This window comes from Phyllobates terribilis, unplaced genomic scaffold, assembly GCF_046119375.1.
Source record: "Phyllobates terribilis strain yellow unplaced genomic scaffold, ASM4611937v1 Scaffold_7__3_contigs__length_470593459, whole genome shotgun sequence".
Lineage (NCBI taxonomy): Eukaryota > Metazoa > Chordata > Amphibia > Anura > Dendrobatidae > Phyllobates > Phyllobates terribilis.
Window position 1 is genome coordinate 145,993,083 of NW_027362767.1, and position 18,500 is coordinate 146,011,582.

The 18,500-nt window shown below is 42.7% G+C and overlaps 1 protein-coding gene across 2 annotated transcripts in view; it reads right to left on the reverse strand.

The window, feature by feature from the left end:
- Positions 1-10,972: 10,972 nt before the first annotated feature.
- TMOD4 (tropomodulin 4) overlaps positions 10,973-18,500 on the reverse strand; it is a 37,535-nt gene continuing 30,007 nt past the window's right edge. For both annotated transcript variants that reach the window (XM_073639390.1, XM_073639391.1), the window contains exons 5-10: positions 15,402-15,491; positions 14,842-14,972; positions 14,633-14,740; positions 12,974-13,117; positions 12,066-12,210; positions 10,973-11,618 (exon numbers count right to left, since the gene is read on the reverse strand). In XM_073639390.1, coding sequence (XP_073495491.1) covers positions 11,590-11,618; positions 12,066-12,210; positions 12,974-13,117; positions 14,633-14,740; positions 14,842-14,972; positions 15,402-15,491 — 647 coding nt within the window. In that variant the 3' untranslated portion in view covers positions 10,973-11,589. The remainder of the gene's footprint in view (positions 11,619-12,065; positions 12,211-12,973; positions 13,118-14,632; positions 14,741-14,841; positions 14,973-15,401; positions 15,492-18,500) is intronic.

Consider the following 18,500-nt stretch of genomic DNA (forward strand, 5'->3'; position numbering starts at 1 on the left):
AAGTGTGCGTGAGCACGTGCGGCACATTGGTGCGGCCAGGACAGCGGCCGACATCACTGAACTTAAGACGATCCCGAGACATTTTAGGATCGCACATAACTGCGATCCCAGCACCTTTAAAGTCCGTGGGATCAATGTGATTCATATGGGTGCTCGGGGTGGTAATGTCAAAAAGGTTCTGGCTCAAGTTGAGGCCAAATGGATTGTGATGCTAGGTACCTTGACACCAGGTGGTCTCAATGAATCTCTCTCATTTTCTTCATTTTTGTAATGCCGCTAGTGATGAGCGAGCACTAAAAGGCTCGGGTGCTCGAAGCTCGGGTCGAGCAAATTGGAATACTCGGGTGCTCGACCCGAGCAACGAGCCCAATGTAAGTCTATGGAAAACTCAAGCATTTTTCTGGTGGTCCCCCCCAGCGGTCTGCAAAAGGTCAAAAATTGCCCAAATCGATGAGAACAGTGCTCAATTAAACGTCAGGCAGGCAGAATATATAGGCAGACAGGCTGGCAGGGTATATAGGAGGGTGCATGAAAAACATAGCAGGGCACTTGGAACACACTAGTGCCCTCCAATTTTCATGCACCCGTCTCTTTAAAAAAGCCGGCTGGCAATTCATCAGTAGCATTCACCGATACCCGACAATTTAGAACAGAAAGAATAGAGCATCACACATAGATTAGATAGATAGAAACATGTTAGTCACATATATAATAAGTACAGTGACAGTGTTGGTTACTGTACTTGCTATTTAGTGTTAAAATAAAGGAGTTATTAAAAAAATAATAGTGTTTTTGTCTCTCTAAAAAAGCCGGCCGGCAATTCATCAGCGGCATACACCGGTACCCGACAATTTAGAACAGAAAGAATAGAGAATCACACATAGATTAGATAGATAGAAACATGTCAGTCACATATATAATAAGTACAGTGATAGTGTTGATTACTGTACTTGTCATTTAGTGTTAAAATAAAGGATTTATTGAAAAAAAAATTGGCGTGGGGTTCCCTGTAATTTTAGTCTTTAGTCACTAGCGGAGGTTAAGCAGATGGCTGGGGCAGATGTTTGAAGCCTGGGAAGGGGGTAATACCCACGGAGCTTCCCAGGCTACTAATATCAGCCCCCAGCTGAATACCTAGCCTTTACCAGCTATTAAAATGGCGGACCCCCCAAAATAATGACGTGGGGTCCCCCTATTTTAATAGCTAGCAAAGGCTAGGCAGACAGCTGAGGGCTGATATTAATAGCCCAGGAAGGGTGCCATGAATATTGGCCCCCTCCCAGGCTAGAAACACCAGCCGTCAGCTTCCCCAGAAATGGGCACGGTGTTGGGCTGTGAGCACAACCCCCATCTGTGGACGTCGGGCCCTCATACCACCCTCATGGAGTCGGTTTCTAACCGTTTGTGCAGACACATTCACATTTGTGGCCTGCTGGAGGTCGTTTTGCAGGGCTCTGGCAGGGCTCCTCCTGTTCCTCCTTGCACAAAGGCGGAGGTAGCGGTCCTGCTGCTGGTTGTTGCCCTCCTACGGCCCCCTCCAAGTCTCCTGGTGTACAGGCCTGTCTCCTGGTAGCACCGCCAGCCTCTGGGCACTACGCTGACAGACACAGCAAACGTTCTTGCCACAGCTTGCATTGATGTGCCATCCTGGATGAGCTGCACTACCTGAGCAACTTCTGTGGGTTGTAGAGTCCGTCTCATGCTACCACGAGTGTGAAAGCACGACCAACATTCAAAAGTGACCAAAACATCAGCCAGAAAGCATTGGTACTGAGATGTGGTCTGTGGTCCCCACCTGCAGAACAACTCCTTTATTGAGGGTGTCTTAATAATTGCCAATAATTTCCATCTATTGTCTATTCGATTTGCACAACAGAATGTGAAATTGATTGTCAATCAGTGTTGCTTCCTAAGTGGACAGTTTGATTTCACAGAGTTTTGATTTACTTGGAGTTATATTCTGTTGTTTAAGTGTTCCCTTAATTTTTTTGAGCTGTATATATATATATATATATATATATATATATATATATATATATATATATATATATATATATATATATATATATATATATATATATATATATATATACACCTGTCTATATAAGACCTCACAGCTTACAGTGCATGTCAGACCAAATGAGAATCATGAGCTCAAAGGAACTGCCCAAGGAGCTCAGAGACAGAATTGTGACAAGGCACAGATCTGGCCAAGGTTATAAAAGAATTTCTGCATTGCTCAAGGTTCCTAAGAGCACAGTGGCCTCCATAATCCTTAAATGGAAGAAGTTTGGGACCACCAGAAGTCTTCCTAGACCTGGCCGTCCAGCCAAACTGAGCAATCGTGGGAGAAGAGAGAACCTTGGTGAGAGAGGTAAAGAAGAACCCCAAGATCACTGTGGCTAAGCTCCAGAGATGCAGTAGGGAGATGGGAGAAAGTTCCACAAAGACAACTATCACTGCAGCCCTCCACCAGTCGGGCCTCTATGGCAGAGTGGCCCAACAGAAGCCTCTCCTCAGTGCAAGACATATAAAAGCCCGCATAGAGATTGCTCAAAAACACATGAAGGACTCCCAGACTATGAGAAATAAGATTCACTGGTCTGATGAGACAAAAATAGAACTTTTTGGTGATAATTCTAAGCGGTATGTGGAGAAAACTAGGCACTGCTCATCACCTGCCCAATACAATCCCAACAGTGAAACATGGTGGTGGCAGCATCATGCTATGGGGGTGTTTTTCAGCTGCAGGGACAGGACGACTGGTTGCAATTGAAGGAAACAAGAATGCGGCCAAGTACAGAGATATCATGGATGAAAACCTCTTCCAGAGCGCTCTGGACCTCAGACTTGGCCGAAGGTTCACCTTCCAACAAGACAATGACCCTAAGCACACAGCTAAAATAACAAAGGAGAGGCTTCAGAACAACTCTGTGACCATTCTTGACTGGCCAGCCAGAGCCCTGACCTAAGCCCAATTGAGCATCTCTGGAGAGACCTGAAAATGGCTGTCCACCAACATTCACCATCCAACCTGACGGAACTGGAGAGGATCTGCAAGGAAGAACGGCAGAGGATCCCCAAATCCAGGTGTGAAAAACTTGTTGCATCATTCCCAAGAAGACTCATGGCTGTACTAGCTCAAAAGGGGGCTTCTATTCAATACTGAGCAAAGGGTCTGAATACTTATGACCATGTGATATTTCAGCTTTTCTTTTTTAATAAATTTGCAAAAATTTCTACATTTCTGTTTTTTTTTCAGTCAAGATGGGGTGCAGAGTGGACTTTAATGAGAAAAAAATGAACTTTAGAATTTACCAAATGGCCACAATGAAACAAAGCGAGAAATGTAAAGGGGTCTGAATACTTTCCGTACCCACTGTATGCTGAAATTTAGCCTGGTGTCTGTAAAGGGAAGTGTCCTAGGTTGTACATGTATATATGTATCTGTATGCTAGCCATGCTTGCAGATAAGTATACATGTATATATTGGCCCCCATCTCCTTATGTGTTTCAGTCTGTTTGCTGCTGTTGGGGGCAGAATCAGCAAAATGTCCAGCCATATACTAAAACAGTTTTTGCGAGTATGGCTGGACATGTACAAAGACCTTAGCCAGTGGGCGGGGAATACCACCTCATTTCCTGTGCAGGACTAAAAAACCCCAGAGCACTCATGTGCTGGCCCTCTTTGCTTTTTGGACTGTTGGAGAGATGGAGAGATGGACATAACACATGGCTGAGTATCTCTCTTCCCCTGTAACTCTTTACTTACTAGCCCTACATACATTGTACTAACCTTACTATCCTTGTATCTATCTATCTATCTATCTATCTATCTATCTATCTATATATATATATATATATATAGGGAAAGAAGTTAGTATAGTTGGGTGGGCTGATATTGCATGAGTGATTAGGAAACATGGGTGGAAAATAGGTAATTGGGAATTGTATATTGTTATTATATCCATATTGTGTACTGTGTTAGTGGGATAAATAGTAGTATATTAACTGTCGACTTTTGTGTAATAAATACCTTTTATTAGCACACGGTTTTGTCTCAGTTGGTGTATAGTATAAGGCACAGATAACGTTAGTGGATATTAATTATTAATAATCAAGTTTAATGTTAATAGTTAATATCGGACCTCAATAGAGGTGTAGGAGAGTTCCCCATTAATTACTGATATTTGTGGAGGGAAAACCTCGCCCTTTTACATTGGTGAGCCAGGCCCAACTGTTGTGATTTTGTTTTTCGTGTTTTGCGCTGTGATTATCTGTCGTTGTTGTTTGTGAACTGATCAGGCCAGGGGGACATGGACAGATTACATTGATACAGAGTGAACTGTTGTGTAATTCTGTGTGTTCAGAGCACTGAAAGTTCAGAAGAATGACACAGCTTTTCAGCACGAGCTGTACACGGGACAAAATCTATAACAGAGAACCCAATCTTTTGTTTTCTTCTGATTTTAACGTTTTTCTGTTTGCTTTACAATCTTTGAGCATTTGGGGTGATCTATACCAAGGCATTCTTCCAAAGAGGCATAGTCGTTCTCAAGAGAAAGTCCAGCTGGTCAGGAAAAGGCGTTCTGGAGGTAAAAGGACCTTTTTCAAGCAGCACAGAAGGGACCAGGAGGATGACCGTGATGGCTCCAGGAAGAGTGAGTATGGATTTATCCACCCTGAAATGCTTGGAAAAACACAGTAAATTTAACCCAGTGCACCCAAATCTGCAGAATTGCTGTGGTCTGCTCTATTGGAGCAAGCATGTGCTCATGATAGCATGTGTATAGACAGACAGCCTGTTTTGAATAAAACAAGCAAACGGCTCCACATGCTAGCAAAACTGATTTGTGTATATGAGGACTCACTGTGTAAGGAAGATCCCCCAAAGTTTCACTGCCAGTGTTGTGTAACAAATTTGCAGAGAGTTTGTGCCTTACAGACACAACTGGCAGAGAATGGTAAATGTGATATGGATAGAGATAAGCAGATCTGCATGCTTGAATCGCAACTGCTTGAGATGAAAAATCATTGTCTTGATATTGGTGCACAGCTGACTCAGTCTGGGGCTGAGATCAAAGCTTCTAAGGACAAGGCAGCAGCTAGTGATGCCATAATCAATCAGATGAGTGTTGATCTTGATACTAGATCCCAACTGATTAAAAATTTGCAAAATATCATCAATGATTTTTCAAACATGGTGCCGGCCTTCTCTTTGTCTCTGAGACCAAGGCCAGATTCTCTACCAATTGTGCCCTGTGCAGGGCAAAAAGGGGGGAGTGATGGATCTAATATTTCATCAAATTTTGATCCAATCAATAAATGTAACGACAAATGTAAAATAATGAGAAAATGCAAACGTAAAATTGTTAAAAGTGCATCCCTAGTGATGGAACAGTTTAAAATATCCAAACAAAAGGAAGTATGTTCTGTTAGGGGCCCTACATCAAGCATGGCATCCATTAGATGTTATACCTGTGATGACTCAGGTCATATTGCCAGGTACTGCAAATTGTCAGGTACAAGGAGAGAGGGGAAATATTGCTCTGTTAAATGTTTTAAATGTGGTCACTTTGGACACATTGCAAGGAATTGTCATTGCACAATTAATTGTGAGAAGTCCAGCATGGAGAACAGACATTTACAGAGACAAAATAGTATTTTCTCTCAGTCTCATGTGCCCCACCATGTGCAGATGTGTCAAAATGGCTGACTGCAAGCAAGGGATGAAAGGGTAAATTTTGCTCCCTAGTAAGGCCTTGATTAAACTCAATCAGCAGAGTTTCTAACAGACCTGTACTGTTCTTTATGTATACAGTTGTTTGTCTTATTAGTTTATTTTACTGTTCTGTTGGTTACTAGGTTTGTTCTTTTAAAATTTAAATATATCATTAGACCTGTGAGGCTCCGAGAGGTGGCAGAAAGGCTTTATATGAGGCTCAATGTGTATGCAATGTATAACAGGATTTGTTAGTATGCTGGTTGTTTTCTGTTTTCTATCAGACCCCCTGTCAAGTAAATGAAGTTTATTTGCTGGTACTTTTATTTTTAGCTCCAGTTTTTCCATAGAATTCATAAGGTTAAGAGTAGCACAGATCGCAGGAATGTGTATTTTATTTTTTTTTGTTTTCATTTGGTAATAGAGCCAGATCCGTGGATGAGCTGGTTTTTCGGCATGGACTAAGATAGGTAGAGAGGTGTGGACAGGTATATTGTGCACCTAGGCCTTGAAGTTCAGGCGGATAATTTGTTACGTGAGCTAAGACAGGCAGAGAAGCATGGACAGGTAACTGACGTACACGATGGAGTGTCGTGTTATACTGTGTGCTTAGACCTTGAAGTTTGGACGGATAACCTGGTTTTGTTTAAATCTTGATGCAGAATACAACTTAAAACAGTGAACCTTAGTTTGACATTTAGTCTTCCTAAGCGTATTAACATTTTCCCTTTGATAATAGAGCCAGATCCGTGGATGAGCTGGTTTTTCGGCATGGACTAAGATAGGTAGAAAGGTGTGGATAGGTATATATTGTGCACCTAGGCCTTGAAGTTCCCGCTGGTTGTGGTTGCCTACATATCTTAATAGGTAGTATGTGGCAACGGGGAGCACCGAACCCAGGGATGGGCAGTTTCATGATGAGGCATGAGGCTGGCAAACTGGGATGTTACTCCAGAAATCCTGAATTAGTTCAAGCCAACTATACACGATGAGCCTTTGTCTCTGTGTAGTCTGTTTGAAGCTATGTATAGGAGAATAAGTAGCTGCGAGGGCTGTGTGTTACTCTTTTGTATTGTGAAAAACTGGAAGGGGTGTCTGTATAGGAAACAGAGGCAATTGACTAGGAGCATACTAAAGAAAAATTGCATTCATTTTGTGGGGTTCAAGAGAGTCAAGCCATTACCTATGCAATAGGAACTTGCTAGGCAGCTCAAGAAAGGTTAACAGGGGGAGGTCACCCTGAAGGAACGGGAGTTTGATGGGACAGGGAAGATCAAAATAAGGGAGGTTATCCAGTGTCAGGATGTTGAATAACTGCACCGGGAGAACTCCCAGGAGCGTATTGTTCCCTTAATCCCATTTTAGGTATCGATGTAGCAGAGCATAGTGCTGAAGAACACCTATCACTCCTGAGAGAAGTCTTGACCTTCACCCAGATACCCCTGAGAGACGCCAGAAGACCCCTCTTGTGTTGGCACAGAGCTGAAACATCTCTCATATTTCAGCCATGAAGAGGAGACTGTAATAAAGCCCCAAAGCTGCCTCTTCCATTCATTGTCTCCTGGTCGTAATCCTATATATTGGACTGTTTCTGATTTGCAGGAGGATCAAAAGACTGTCTGCCCAACTGCACAGAAGTCAGGCTGGGCACCATGAGCTCAGCCAGAGACGGGGGTTAAGGACATAAGACAAACACAGTCCTTTACCCCAAATCCAATATATGTTGTGTATATATAATTTAATGTAAATTTAAGTTTTACTGTATACTGAAATTCCATATGTGTGCATATAGACACTTTAGGTGTAAGTGCAGAACTACCTGTGCATGGACATACTCAGTCCACAGTAAGGGTGTTAATGTGACGGTGTTCATGCATTTGCAGATGGTAGTTACTCCAATTGCACATGGGTCAATGATCTGCATGTGTTCTGTGGATCAGTTAGAACACATGCTATTTTAGCTCAAGTCTGTATATGCATTCAAACCAAAAGCTTATTTTGGAATGGAATTGTAATGAGTGTTCTGTGTGAATGGGGGAATAGAGTTAGGTTTCTCTAGGGACAGGTCCCCTCACTTTATAAGGTATTTGCCACTTCAACCCTAACAATTGTGAAGTTCGTAAGGGATGGATTGAATGTCTGTTAGAATCAGACGGTGTTTCTTCCCGCAGTCAACTTAGGTATTGTGACATCACTCCCTACTCGAGAAATTCTGACCTGCCTAGTAAAGATCTGCGTATCTATCCATGGAAGAAACTCATCAACGATCTTCAATCAAGACTACAGGAAAATTGCCTGATGAAAGTCGTGCCTGAGGGATGTCGTGCCTCTACTGAAAGACCACGATTGACTGTACTCCAAAAAGAAGGAGGTGCTCAAAGAAACTACGTGGTGAGGCCCAACTACACACTGTGACACCCAGCAGTCTCATCACGCCAGGAGAACTCATAACCCCGCAGAAGCAAGCTGCGGGAGAGGACTAGAAAGACTGGCAGGGTGAGGGGTGTACACAAGATAGTGACTCGGGCCAACCTATACACTGAGGGTAAAGCAATCCCAGAGTCTGACCAGCAAGACGACTTTGGGGTAGGCAGATACCTGAAGACTGGCAACGACAGGACCACAGCAAAAAGACTTTAACAACAAAAAGACTTTGATTAAAGACACAAGAAAGAAGCAGAGTGTATTCTGTGGAGGGATGCGTTGGATTACGGTGAAAGGCAGGGAAGAGTTGATGGCCGTAATGGCTGATGTCTAGGTACCTAAGTGCAGTATTATACTTCATTCCATCCTGAACTGTCACAACTTATAAATGGGGCTTGAGTAGGCAAATATATCCCAGTACAACACTTCCCTCAAATTTCATTGTCGTGTTCTCGACAACAGGGGGATTGTAAAGGGAAGTGTCCTAGGTTGTACATGTATATATGTATCTGTATGCTAGCCATGCTTGCAGATAAGCATACATGTATATATTGGCCCCCATCTCCTTATGTGTTTCAGTCTGTTTGCTGCTGTTGGGGGCAGAATCAGCAAAATGTCCAGCCATGTACTAAAACAGTTTTTGCGAGTATGGCTGGACATGTACAAAGACCTTAGCCAGTGGGCAGGGAATACCACCTCATTTCCTGTGCAGGACTAAAAAACCCCAGAGCACTCATGTGCTGGCCCTCTTTGCTTTTTGGACTGTTGGAGAGATGGACATAACACATGGCTGAGTATCTCTCTTCCCCTGTAACTCTTTACTTACTAGCCCTACATACATTGTACTAACCTTACTATCCTTGTATCTATATATATATATATATATATATAGGGAAAGAAGTTAGTATAGTTGGGTGGGCTGATATTGCATGAGTGATTAGGAAACATGGGTGGAAAATAGGTAATTGGGAATTGTATATTGTTATTATATCCATATTGTGTACTGTGTTAGTGGGAGAAATAGTAGTATATTAATTGTCGACTTTTGTGTAATAAATACCTTTTATTAGCCCACGGTTTTGTCTCAGTTGGTGTATAGTATAAGGCACAGATAACGTTAGTGGATATTAATTATTAATAATCAAGTTTAATGTTAATAGTTAATATCGGACCTCAATAGAGGTGTAGGAGAGTTCCCCATTAATTACTCATATTTGTGGAGGGAAAACCTCGTCCTTTTACAGTGTCTCTGGACCATAAAATTCACAAAAAGGATTGATCTGCAGGATGGTCGATTTCCCAGCCACACATGATCCTATCTATCTGAACTAGCTGACTGACAGTTAACCGCCTAGCTAACTATCTGACTATGCAGTAGCAGCAGCAGCCTCTCTGCGCTGTTACACTGACAAAATGGCACCAAAACAACATGTCCGCTTTTTATATGGAGAGGGACATGTGACTTCGGCAGCCAATGACACAAGCCCTTGTGTCTGGACGTGGTGGATGGTTCCTGCGCCCTGATTGGCTGCCGGAATCTCCACACATTAAGTTAAGGAAAAAAAATAAATAAGAATAACAGTCGGCCGCTCCTCTGAGCGCTCACCACCCCAACCCCTCATCATACAGCACCGCTATCCGAGCCAAAGTCCTAACATAAGCTTTAGTGGAAAAGTGATCATTTACCGTACTTCGGCCGAATTTTGCTGATTTTGAGTAAAAACGCTCAGAGGTCCGAACAAGTATCCGAATGTGCAATGTTTGACTTTGAGATTGGCTAACGTTTTCCGAACAAGTTCGCTAATCTCTAGCTATTAGTGCCCACCCTATGGGGTTTTTGGGTCCTCTGGATCAACATATTAGGCTATAGGTTGAAGTCAACTGAATTATACCTACCTTCAACTTTAAAAACTATGAAACCTCTGCGGTGGAGGGTCCCCACTACGGCACCCCAGCAGTTTAAGCACCACCCTGAATAGTGAAAGTCATACAAAAAAAATGACCAATAGTTTGACTTAAAAAAAACAATAAAAATAAAAAAACCTTTTCATATTCAAATTCACTTTCCATACTGATTACTAGGCCTAATACTAGCCTCACCCGTCCTCTTCTGTACAGATGGCTTTTCAGCAGTCTCATTGTCATCACAGACAGGATTACAACGACTGATAACATTTATGGAAAAATAGATTTGACATAAAAACCTGATTTAAACAGTACATCATTTTCTAAAGACACATTCCCCTCAAATAAGAGTCAATGCCCTGAAAATGATTTCACCGGGGATTACTCTAGTGTGGTCCTGGCGTTGTGGTGCATCTGTGGACGTCTAGTTAAATCGGTAAGAGAGGATGGGTGAAAGTCTAATATAGATGTCGGACTGAAGAGCTGAAATGGCTACTAAACGGCAGCCCTGAATAGATGTCTGACGTCTCATAGTCTGTGCAGCTTGTCTGTATACTCTGTGAAGGTCGGCCCGTCTAAGAGGTCATTTCTGGACAGGTAGGACAGCTAGTTAATGAAATATATATAAATGTGATAATTGTATCTTTCAGTTTAAATAATAAATGTTATTTACTGGTTTCAACTCTTTGACGGTAAGGATTCTTTTCACTCACAGCACACTACCTGTTACCATCTCCACCAGAAATGGTAATGCCGTCACCACAAAGGTCCGGGAGGGCAATAATGGGACATAGTCATCACCTACAAGTTGAACCAGGTTGGTCCAGTCCTTACTCCAATCCGTGCCACACATTTATACCCCCCTTTACAAGAAGATACAAAATCAGATGTCCACGTAAATCCAAAGAACGACTCCGGCGATACAGGTCAAAGTCACTTTATTTACAGATTTGATTACAATCATTGTAGTATTCTTCCAGTATGGCTCCCGTCCCCTCTGTCACCACTCTCCCCAAGAGATGTACAGATGGAGTCAGATCTTTGGTTAGGGGTAGAGAAGTTTAGATTTCATGTGACGTCACACACACAACCGAGGCGCCATGCTGTGTCCCAAATATACACACATGAAATTGTGGTTTGAAATCCGTCGCCATCGATGAGGATTAAGTGAGATTTACAAAGCTGACCAGGGACGTAGTTATAGGGGTATACAGGTAGCAGTCATACCCCCAGAGCTAGTAAAAAGAAAGGTGGACTGGACGGTCACACTCACAAAATGGCTTTTTTCCAATAGTTTGGTAAATGATGAGTAAAACTTTAAGACAATCAGTGGCAGTGTTACTAAAGAAGAAGGTTGGAGGAGGTATGAGACACTTGCGGAGGAACGATGGAGATAACAAGGACATATAGGGAAGGGGAAAGATCCTTAGATGAGATGTACTGAAATAAAGTCCCCAAAACTCGAGCAAAAAATGGGACATGGACACCAGCTACGAGATGAACCAGGTTGGACCAGGTTTTGGGACACATAACATTATTTATTGGGCAGACTTTTTCTTCTTTCGACCTGTCATGGGGAAATAGAAAAAGTTGAGGTTTTCAGTCAGGGTATGCTACACTTCCATATCTAATAGTAATTGTTTCAAGTCATAACCACTGGGCACAAGGGACAGAAGAATGATCACTGGGCACAAAAAACTGAGGCATGACCACTTTGCACTAAGGAATGAGCCGCGGAGGGACCACTGGGCACAAGGGACTGAAATATGACCACTTGGCACTAGGGAAACTGGTATTGTTTCGTTTTTTTCTTGGCAGACTGGACAGGAAAAGTCATCCAGAGCAAGGGATACTCTTTGTATCTGTTCTCAGCTTTGGCCAAGACATGAGGATTCTGAGTGCTATACGCTATACCTTCTAGAAATTCCTAAAAATCTTTTTTTCTGAACTGGACCCTGGAGCCTTATGTTATTTTTGTCATAGCAATATAACTTTTCAGAAGAATTAAACTTACGTGTCTCCAAATTTCTAGTGATGGCATTTGAAGACCGGGCTCTTGGTCCCTGCTGTGTAAAATGGTACCCAAAGCGTATAACAGAAGGACAGTTCTCCAGCATGGATGCCATCTCCATCTCTACAGTGTCTCCAAGGTTCTGGTGCTGCAAACAATGGGAGGAAGAAAAGATCATGGTCAGAGGTGAAGGTGGACTTTTCCACATCCAAGACTTTAGCAGTTTATATTAAACAGGTTCTTTGAGAAATGAACATAAAAGGGCCATCAATGTATAATTGGTTGGAGTTCCAGTTTTTCGGGTAGCCAATCATTAGTCCAGAGAAGGAACTCCATCAGTTAAAAAACAACAATTGTACATTGGGGTTCCAGTATTGAGGTCCACCAAAGAGCAACCCAGTGAAGAACCCTGCTGGTCAACCACCCACTCATTCAAATATTTGAGGTATTAGTCTTGATGGACACCAATGATCAGCCAAACGACATACCTCTGGTGGTCAAACACCCAATCAAACACTGAGGTTCTAGTCTTGACAGTCATCAGTGACCAACCCAATGACAAACTTCTAGTGCAAAAAGACCCTCTCAAAGTTCTAGTCTTCACAGTCACTAATGATCAGTCAAGTGAACAATCTCTGGTGGTCAAACCATGACCAATCAAACGTTGGGGTGCCAGTCTTGAGGGTTACCCATTATTGGTCTAGTGAAGAACTCCTGATAGTCAAATCCCCATCAAACATTAATGACCTATTGAATGGATAGGTCGTCAACATATTTTCCTACAGAACACTTTATGGTGCTTCAGTTATGGGACCCAGTCTAGCCAATTGCATAGAGCAAGTATTTGTTTGAGTCAGGCTTAGAGATTCAGGCTTCGAAAACCATTCACAACCAATTGATTAAAGTTTTACCTGGTTATCCACCTTAAGTTCAGTCAACGTAGAATTATTTTTCATGGCCTGAATTACAGCCAACATTCCAGCACTAGAGATGAAGTTTGACTCGATGTTTAGGGTCTCTAGAGTCTTATTTTCCTTGATCATTTCGGCCACAGCCTGCGGAGAACCAGAGTATTGTTAGGTAAGGGTAGATGGAAGAAGTAGACGTTCTCACTTTTGGGTGTAATACAGTAGACACAATTGTGCAGTCAGTCCCAAATATGTCCTCATTGAGGGTCAGGTCAATATGGAGATAAACTAAGAAATGAGAATGACCTGGAGGTTATTCTCATCATTACAATCATTATTTTTTTCTAATAATTTGTTGGCTGCACGTACAGATTTTACAACGTAATGATGTTCAGGTTGGGCACTGGCAAGTAAGCAGACACATGGATAGTTTCGGGATCACCAAGTTCACTATTATTGTACCTATTTAAGTTGCACTTCTCCGAAAATCTGATGAGAGAAGAAGGTGCTTTGTCCAGAAGAGACAGAAAGTGGTTTTGATATTTTTGACCACCATTGACCTGATTTTAGTGGCCTTTACCCATCCCGATAGCTCCACTTTCACGTTTTGAGTTTGCGATACCCCGAGAGCAGCCCCCTTTCTCTGGGCATCATTACATAATTTAGGGGGCTGTCTGTCTCACTATGTATGGAATGAGAAATAAAAAAAATTGTTGGATGCTGAAGGCCAAATTAGCCTGCATCTGTTCTCCGTATACGTCTGCTAAGAGCACCGCTTCTAAGATAATACCGCCATATATACGGCTCATAGACCAGCCATACGGCTCACTACAAGGCAGCCGTACAACCTTCCTCCTATCTTCCGTCAGAACATCCTCACATGCGGTCACTCCACATTGTAGAAATCATTATAAACTTGGTGACCCTATGGAATGAATATGTTATTCTGTAGATTTAACGTCATTTACGGCATTAATGGATCTTGAAATTACCCCAGTTTTTCTTTCACACGCAGTAATAGATCATACTTAACCCATCACCATTATGGGCCGACTAATGGACATAATGGACGGAAGACAGATTTACAAAGTGGGCCATTTTCTGAGCGTGGTCCTGTCGTTACACGAGGTACGCTTTTATTACTATGTGTTATGCGCTTCCTTTACGCTTTCTTGTGTTGCTGCAGTTCTGTGCTGCCATCTGGAGGTGGTGTCGCAGTATCGCAGGTGAAGTTGTACATTTCGTCAAACGCTCAGAAACGTAATTGTATGGTGGCGCTGAATTTGAGACGCAGATCTACCAATAATAATTGTCTGTTGGACCAAATGGAGCCAGGCGTAACGCAATTAAAATACGGGTCCTTAAAGGGGGGGGGTTTTCATTTTTTTTTTTTAACTTTATGCCAACTATACTAACTTGGCAAAACAAACATTTTTCTAAATAACATCTATTTAAAAAAAAATGTACCCTTCCGGAGTTATCGCATCTGGTCACCTGACGTTGCGCTTTTAGATTGGAGTATGCTTGTGGTGTCAGCGAGTGTCACGTGACCTGCTCATGCTCTCCCCTCCTGGCCAATGAAATGAGGAAGGTGGGGAGAAAGAGGACGAGGGTGGACCGTGCTCTACATAAAGGGGTGGAATAGATTTCACAACGACTTACATAAGCCACCGGATCATTGCTGCGGGTGGCTACTAAACTCAGCTGCTTTACATGCGTGTTTGCTTTCATGGCTTCACAAATCCCCTTTAACGTCGGTATGGGAATGTCCTGCAAATGAAAGGTACAGAATAGATATAAAAGAGATCCCTTTAAATTCAGGCCATAATTTAGGGTCTAAATCTCCCGATATTCTGTGTAGGGGTAATTACATGGATATTATTTAGATTCACTTCCACCAGGTCTGATGCGTTGCTCTTGATCTTCTGCAGTGTTTCTTCCACGTTGGTTGGATTTGGGGGCTCGTCTGGGATGGGCTTATATTTGTCCGGTTGTACAACGCCTGTAAGGAAAGGATACAGATGCCGCATTGATATGGGTCGTATTAAAAGAACTCATTCCCGTTCTGTAGGTCCATATTTTTGGACTATATTATGTTAATGAGGCCAACTGGAATGGCATAAGGTCTCTCATTCCTGAAGGCTTGGAGCTCCACACAACATCTTCCTGACCTGAAGCCACCAGACTTCACTGTCCTTCCGGTCGACTCTTACGGGCTACCTCTCGCCAAACATTGCAGAAAATGCTCAGACACCCACATGGCCACCATCTCTGCCTCCTCCTCTGTGTCTCGGGTGCTTCTTATAGTCCAAAAAGTATGGCAGCTCCCAATTATTGGCCACAATTTCGTAAGAAGCCAATTGACTTGCTAGAAAAATTTTTGTCACAATGTTCTAGACATTGAAATCTTGAGACTCAGACTTTTACTTACTGTTGATGCCCTCTTTGTTAATAATGATCCCAGAAGTGATGGCGTCGTAATACTGCTTGTTACTCATCAGCGTATACATCCCCAAGATGGCTGAAAAAGAAGAATACATGGTGTCAGTCAGTCATAGGTCCACATAGCGAGACCTCCACCAATATTATAAGCCTTAGATAGTAATAAAATACAAGAAAATCCAAAATTCAGATCTACACCGAGCTTTGTCGTCATCTCTTGTCCTGATAAGCAGCCGCGATTGATATATGGAAGTAACTACTACTTTGGGAATCCATGATTTCCTAGGAAATATACTGGAGGGTCACATTATACCTCTTGGTGGCACCAAAGCTCGGTGATAAAAAAAAAAAAAAAAGGTTATTATACCACGTCCTGATCCTGGATACACAGCGTAAGAAGATAGCCCCTCGGTCTATTACTCTCCCATACTAAATATAGCACTTGACTCAAGTCCAAATCCTTGAAGTTCTGCTGACTGGAGGGAAAGGGTGCGGGCTCAGATACTGGTGCAGAAGAAACATAACCCTCTAACGACTAAAAACCAGACTTACCCACTCTTCGAAAATATTCAAGAGGTTCCAGAGAAAAAAAGAGGAAGCCTATGGTACGTCTGGAAGAGTTCGACATTTCCTATGTACCACCAAAGTGCCCCGAACCCTCACGGAAAGCTTGGAAAGTTGTGTAGAATAGCAACTATGATGTTCCCCCATACATAGTGCACACCAACATGAGGGGCTCCCGTCTCTCTATCTAGCTCATGACACAGCATCATGGAGGACATTACAGAGCAGCATTCAGCAGTGCAGCTGTGAATCCTGTACTGGGTTGAGATAAAAGTCTTACTTGAAAGCAGCAGCATTGAGGAAATGTAATAGCAGTGCTGACCAGTGTAGCTGTGAATACAGCACTGGGATGAGATAAAACACTTACTAATAGCAGTAGCATAATGGAAGACATTGTGCAGTACAGCTTTGAGTACAACACTAGGATGAAATAAAACATTTAATCGAAAGCAGCAGCGTTAAGGACATTCTATAGCAGTGCTAACCAATGTAACTGTGAATCCAGTATGATAAAACACTGACGAGATGAAACATTTACTCTAAAGCATCAGCATGCTGAACATTACAGTCATGGCCAAAAGTTTTGAGAATGACACCAAAATGATATTTTCACATGATCTGCTGGCCTCTGGTTTTTATTAGTGTTTGTCTGATGTTTATATCACATACAGAAATATAATTGCAATCATATTATGAGGACCAATAGGTTATATTGACAGTTAGAATGAGTTAATGCAGCAAGTCAATATTTGCAGTGTTGCTCCTTCTTCTTCAAGACCTCTGTAATCCTCCCTGGCATGCTCTCAATCAACTTTTGGACCAAATCCTGACTGATAGCAGTCCATTCTTGCATAATCAATGCTTGCATTTTGCCAGAATTTGTTGGTTTTTGTTTGTCCACCCGTCTCTTGATGATTGACCACAAGTTCTCAATGGGATTAAGATCTGGGGAGTTTCCAGGCCATGGACCCAAAATCTCTATGTTTTGTTCCATGAGCCATTTAGTTATCACCTTTGCTTTATGGCAAGGTGCTCCATCATGCTGGAAAAGGCATTGTTGGGCGCCACACTGCTCTTGGACGGTTGGGAGAAGTTGCTCTTGGAGGACATTCTGGTACCATTCTTTATTCATGGCTGTGTTTTTAGGCAAGACTGTGAGTGAGCCGATTCCCTTGGCTGAGAAGCAACCCCACACATGAATGGTTTCAGGATGCTTTACAGTTGGCATGAGACAAGACTGGTGGTAGCGCTCTCCTCTTCTTCTCCGAATAAGCTGTTTTCCAGATGTCTCAAACAATCGAAAAGGGGATTCATCAGAGAAAATGACTTTGCCCCAGTCCTCAGCAGTCCACTCCCTGTACCTTTTGCAGAATATCAGTCGGTCCCTGATGTTTTTTCTGGAGAGAAGTGGCTCCTTTGCTGGCCTCCTTGAAACCAGCCCTTGCTCAAAGAGTCTCCGCCTCACAGTGCGTGCAGAAGCACTCACACCAGCCTGCTGCCATTCCTGAGCAAGCTCGGCACTGCTGGTAATCCGATCCCGCAGCTGAAACAGTTTTAAGATACGGTCCTGGCGCTTGCTGGTCTTTCTTGGGCGCCCTGGAGCCTTTTTGACAACAATGGAAGCTCTCTCCTTGAAGTTCTTGATGATGCGATAGATTGTTGACTGAGGTGCAATCTTTGTAGCTGCGATACTCTTCCCTGTTAGGCCATTTTTGTGCAGTGCAATGATGGCTGCACGTGTTTCTTTAGAGATAACCATGGTTAACTGAAGAGAAACAATGATACCAAGAACCAGCCTCCTTTTAAAGTGTCCAGTGATGTCATTCTTACTTAATCATGACTGATTGATCGCCAGCCCTGTCCTCATCAACACCCACACCTGTGTTAATGGATCAATCACTAAAACGATGTTAGCTGCTCCTTTTAAGGCAGGACTGCAATGATGTTGAAATGTGTTTTGGGGGTTAAAGTTCATTTTCTGGGCAAATATTGACTTTGCAAGTACAGTAATTGCTGTTAAGCTGATCACTCTTTGACATTCAGGGGTATATGCAAATTGCCATTACAAAAAATGAAGCAGTAAACTTTGGAAAAATTACTATTTGGCTGAGTTCACACGATGCGTATTTCATGCGTTTCCGCGGCGTTTTTGCAGTTGCGTAAACGCCGCGGAAACGCATGAAAAACGCATGGTAGAAGGGAAGCAATGTTCCCCAATTGAAATCCGCATGTGCTGTGCCCATGATGCGGATTTTTCCGCAGCGTAAACGCTGCGCTCAAAAATCCGCAGCATGTCATTTAATTTTGCGGAAACGCGGCGTTTTCGCCGCCATTGACTTGCATTAGAATGCGCCAATTCCGCAAGACTGCATCTGTACTTGCGTTATTGGCGCGTTCTAATGTGCGGATGGTACCCGAGTGTGGAGGAGAGGAGAGTCTCATCCACACCCAGGTACCATTAAAAAAGCTGTAAAAACAAGAATAAAATAAAAAATATATATATACTTACCATCTGTCGGCCCGC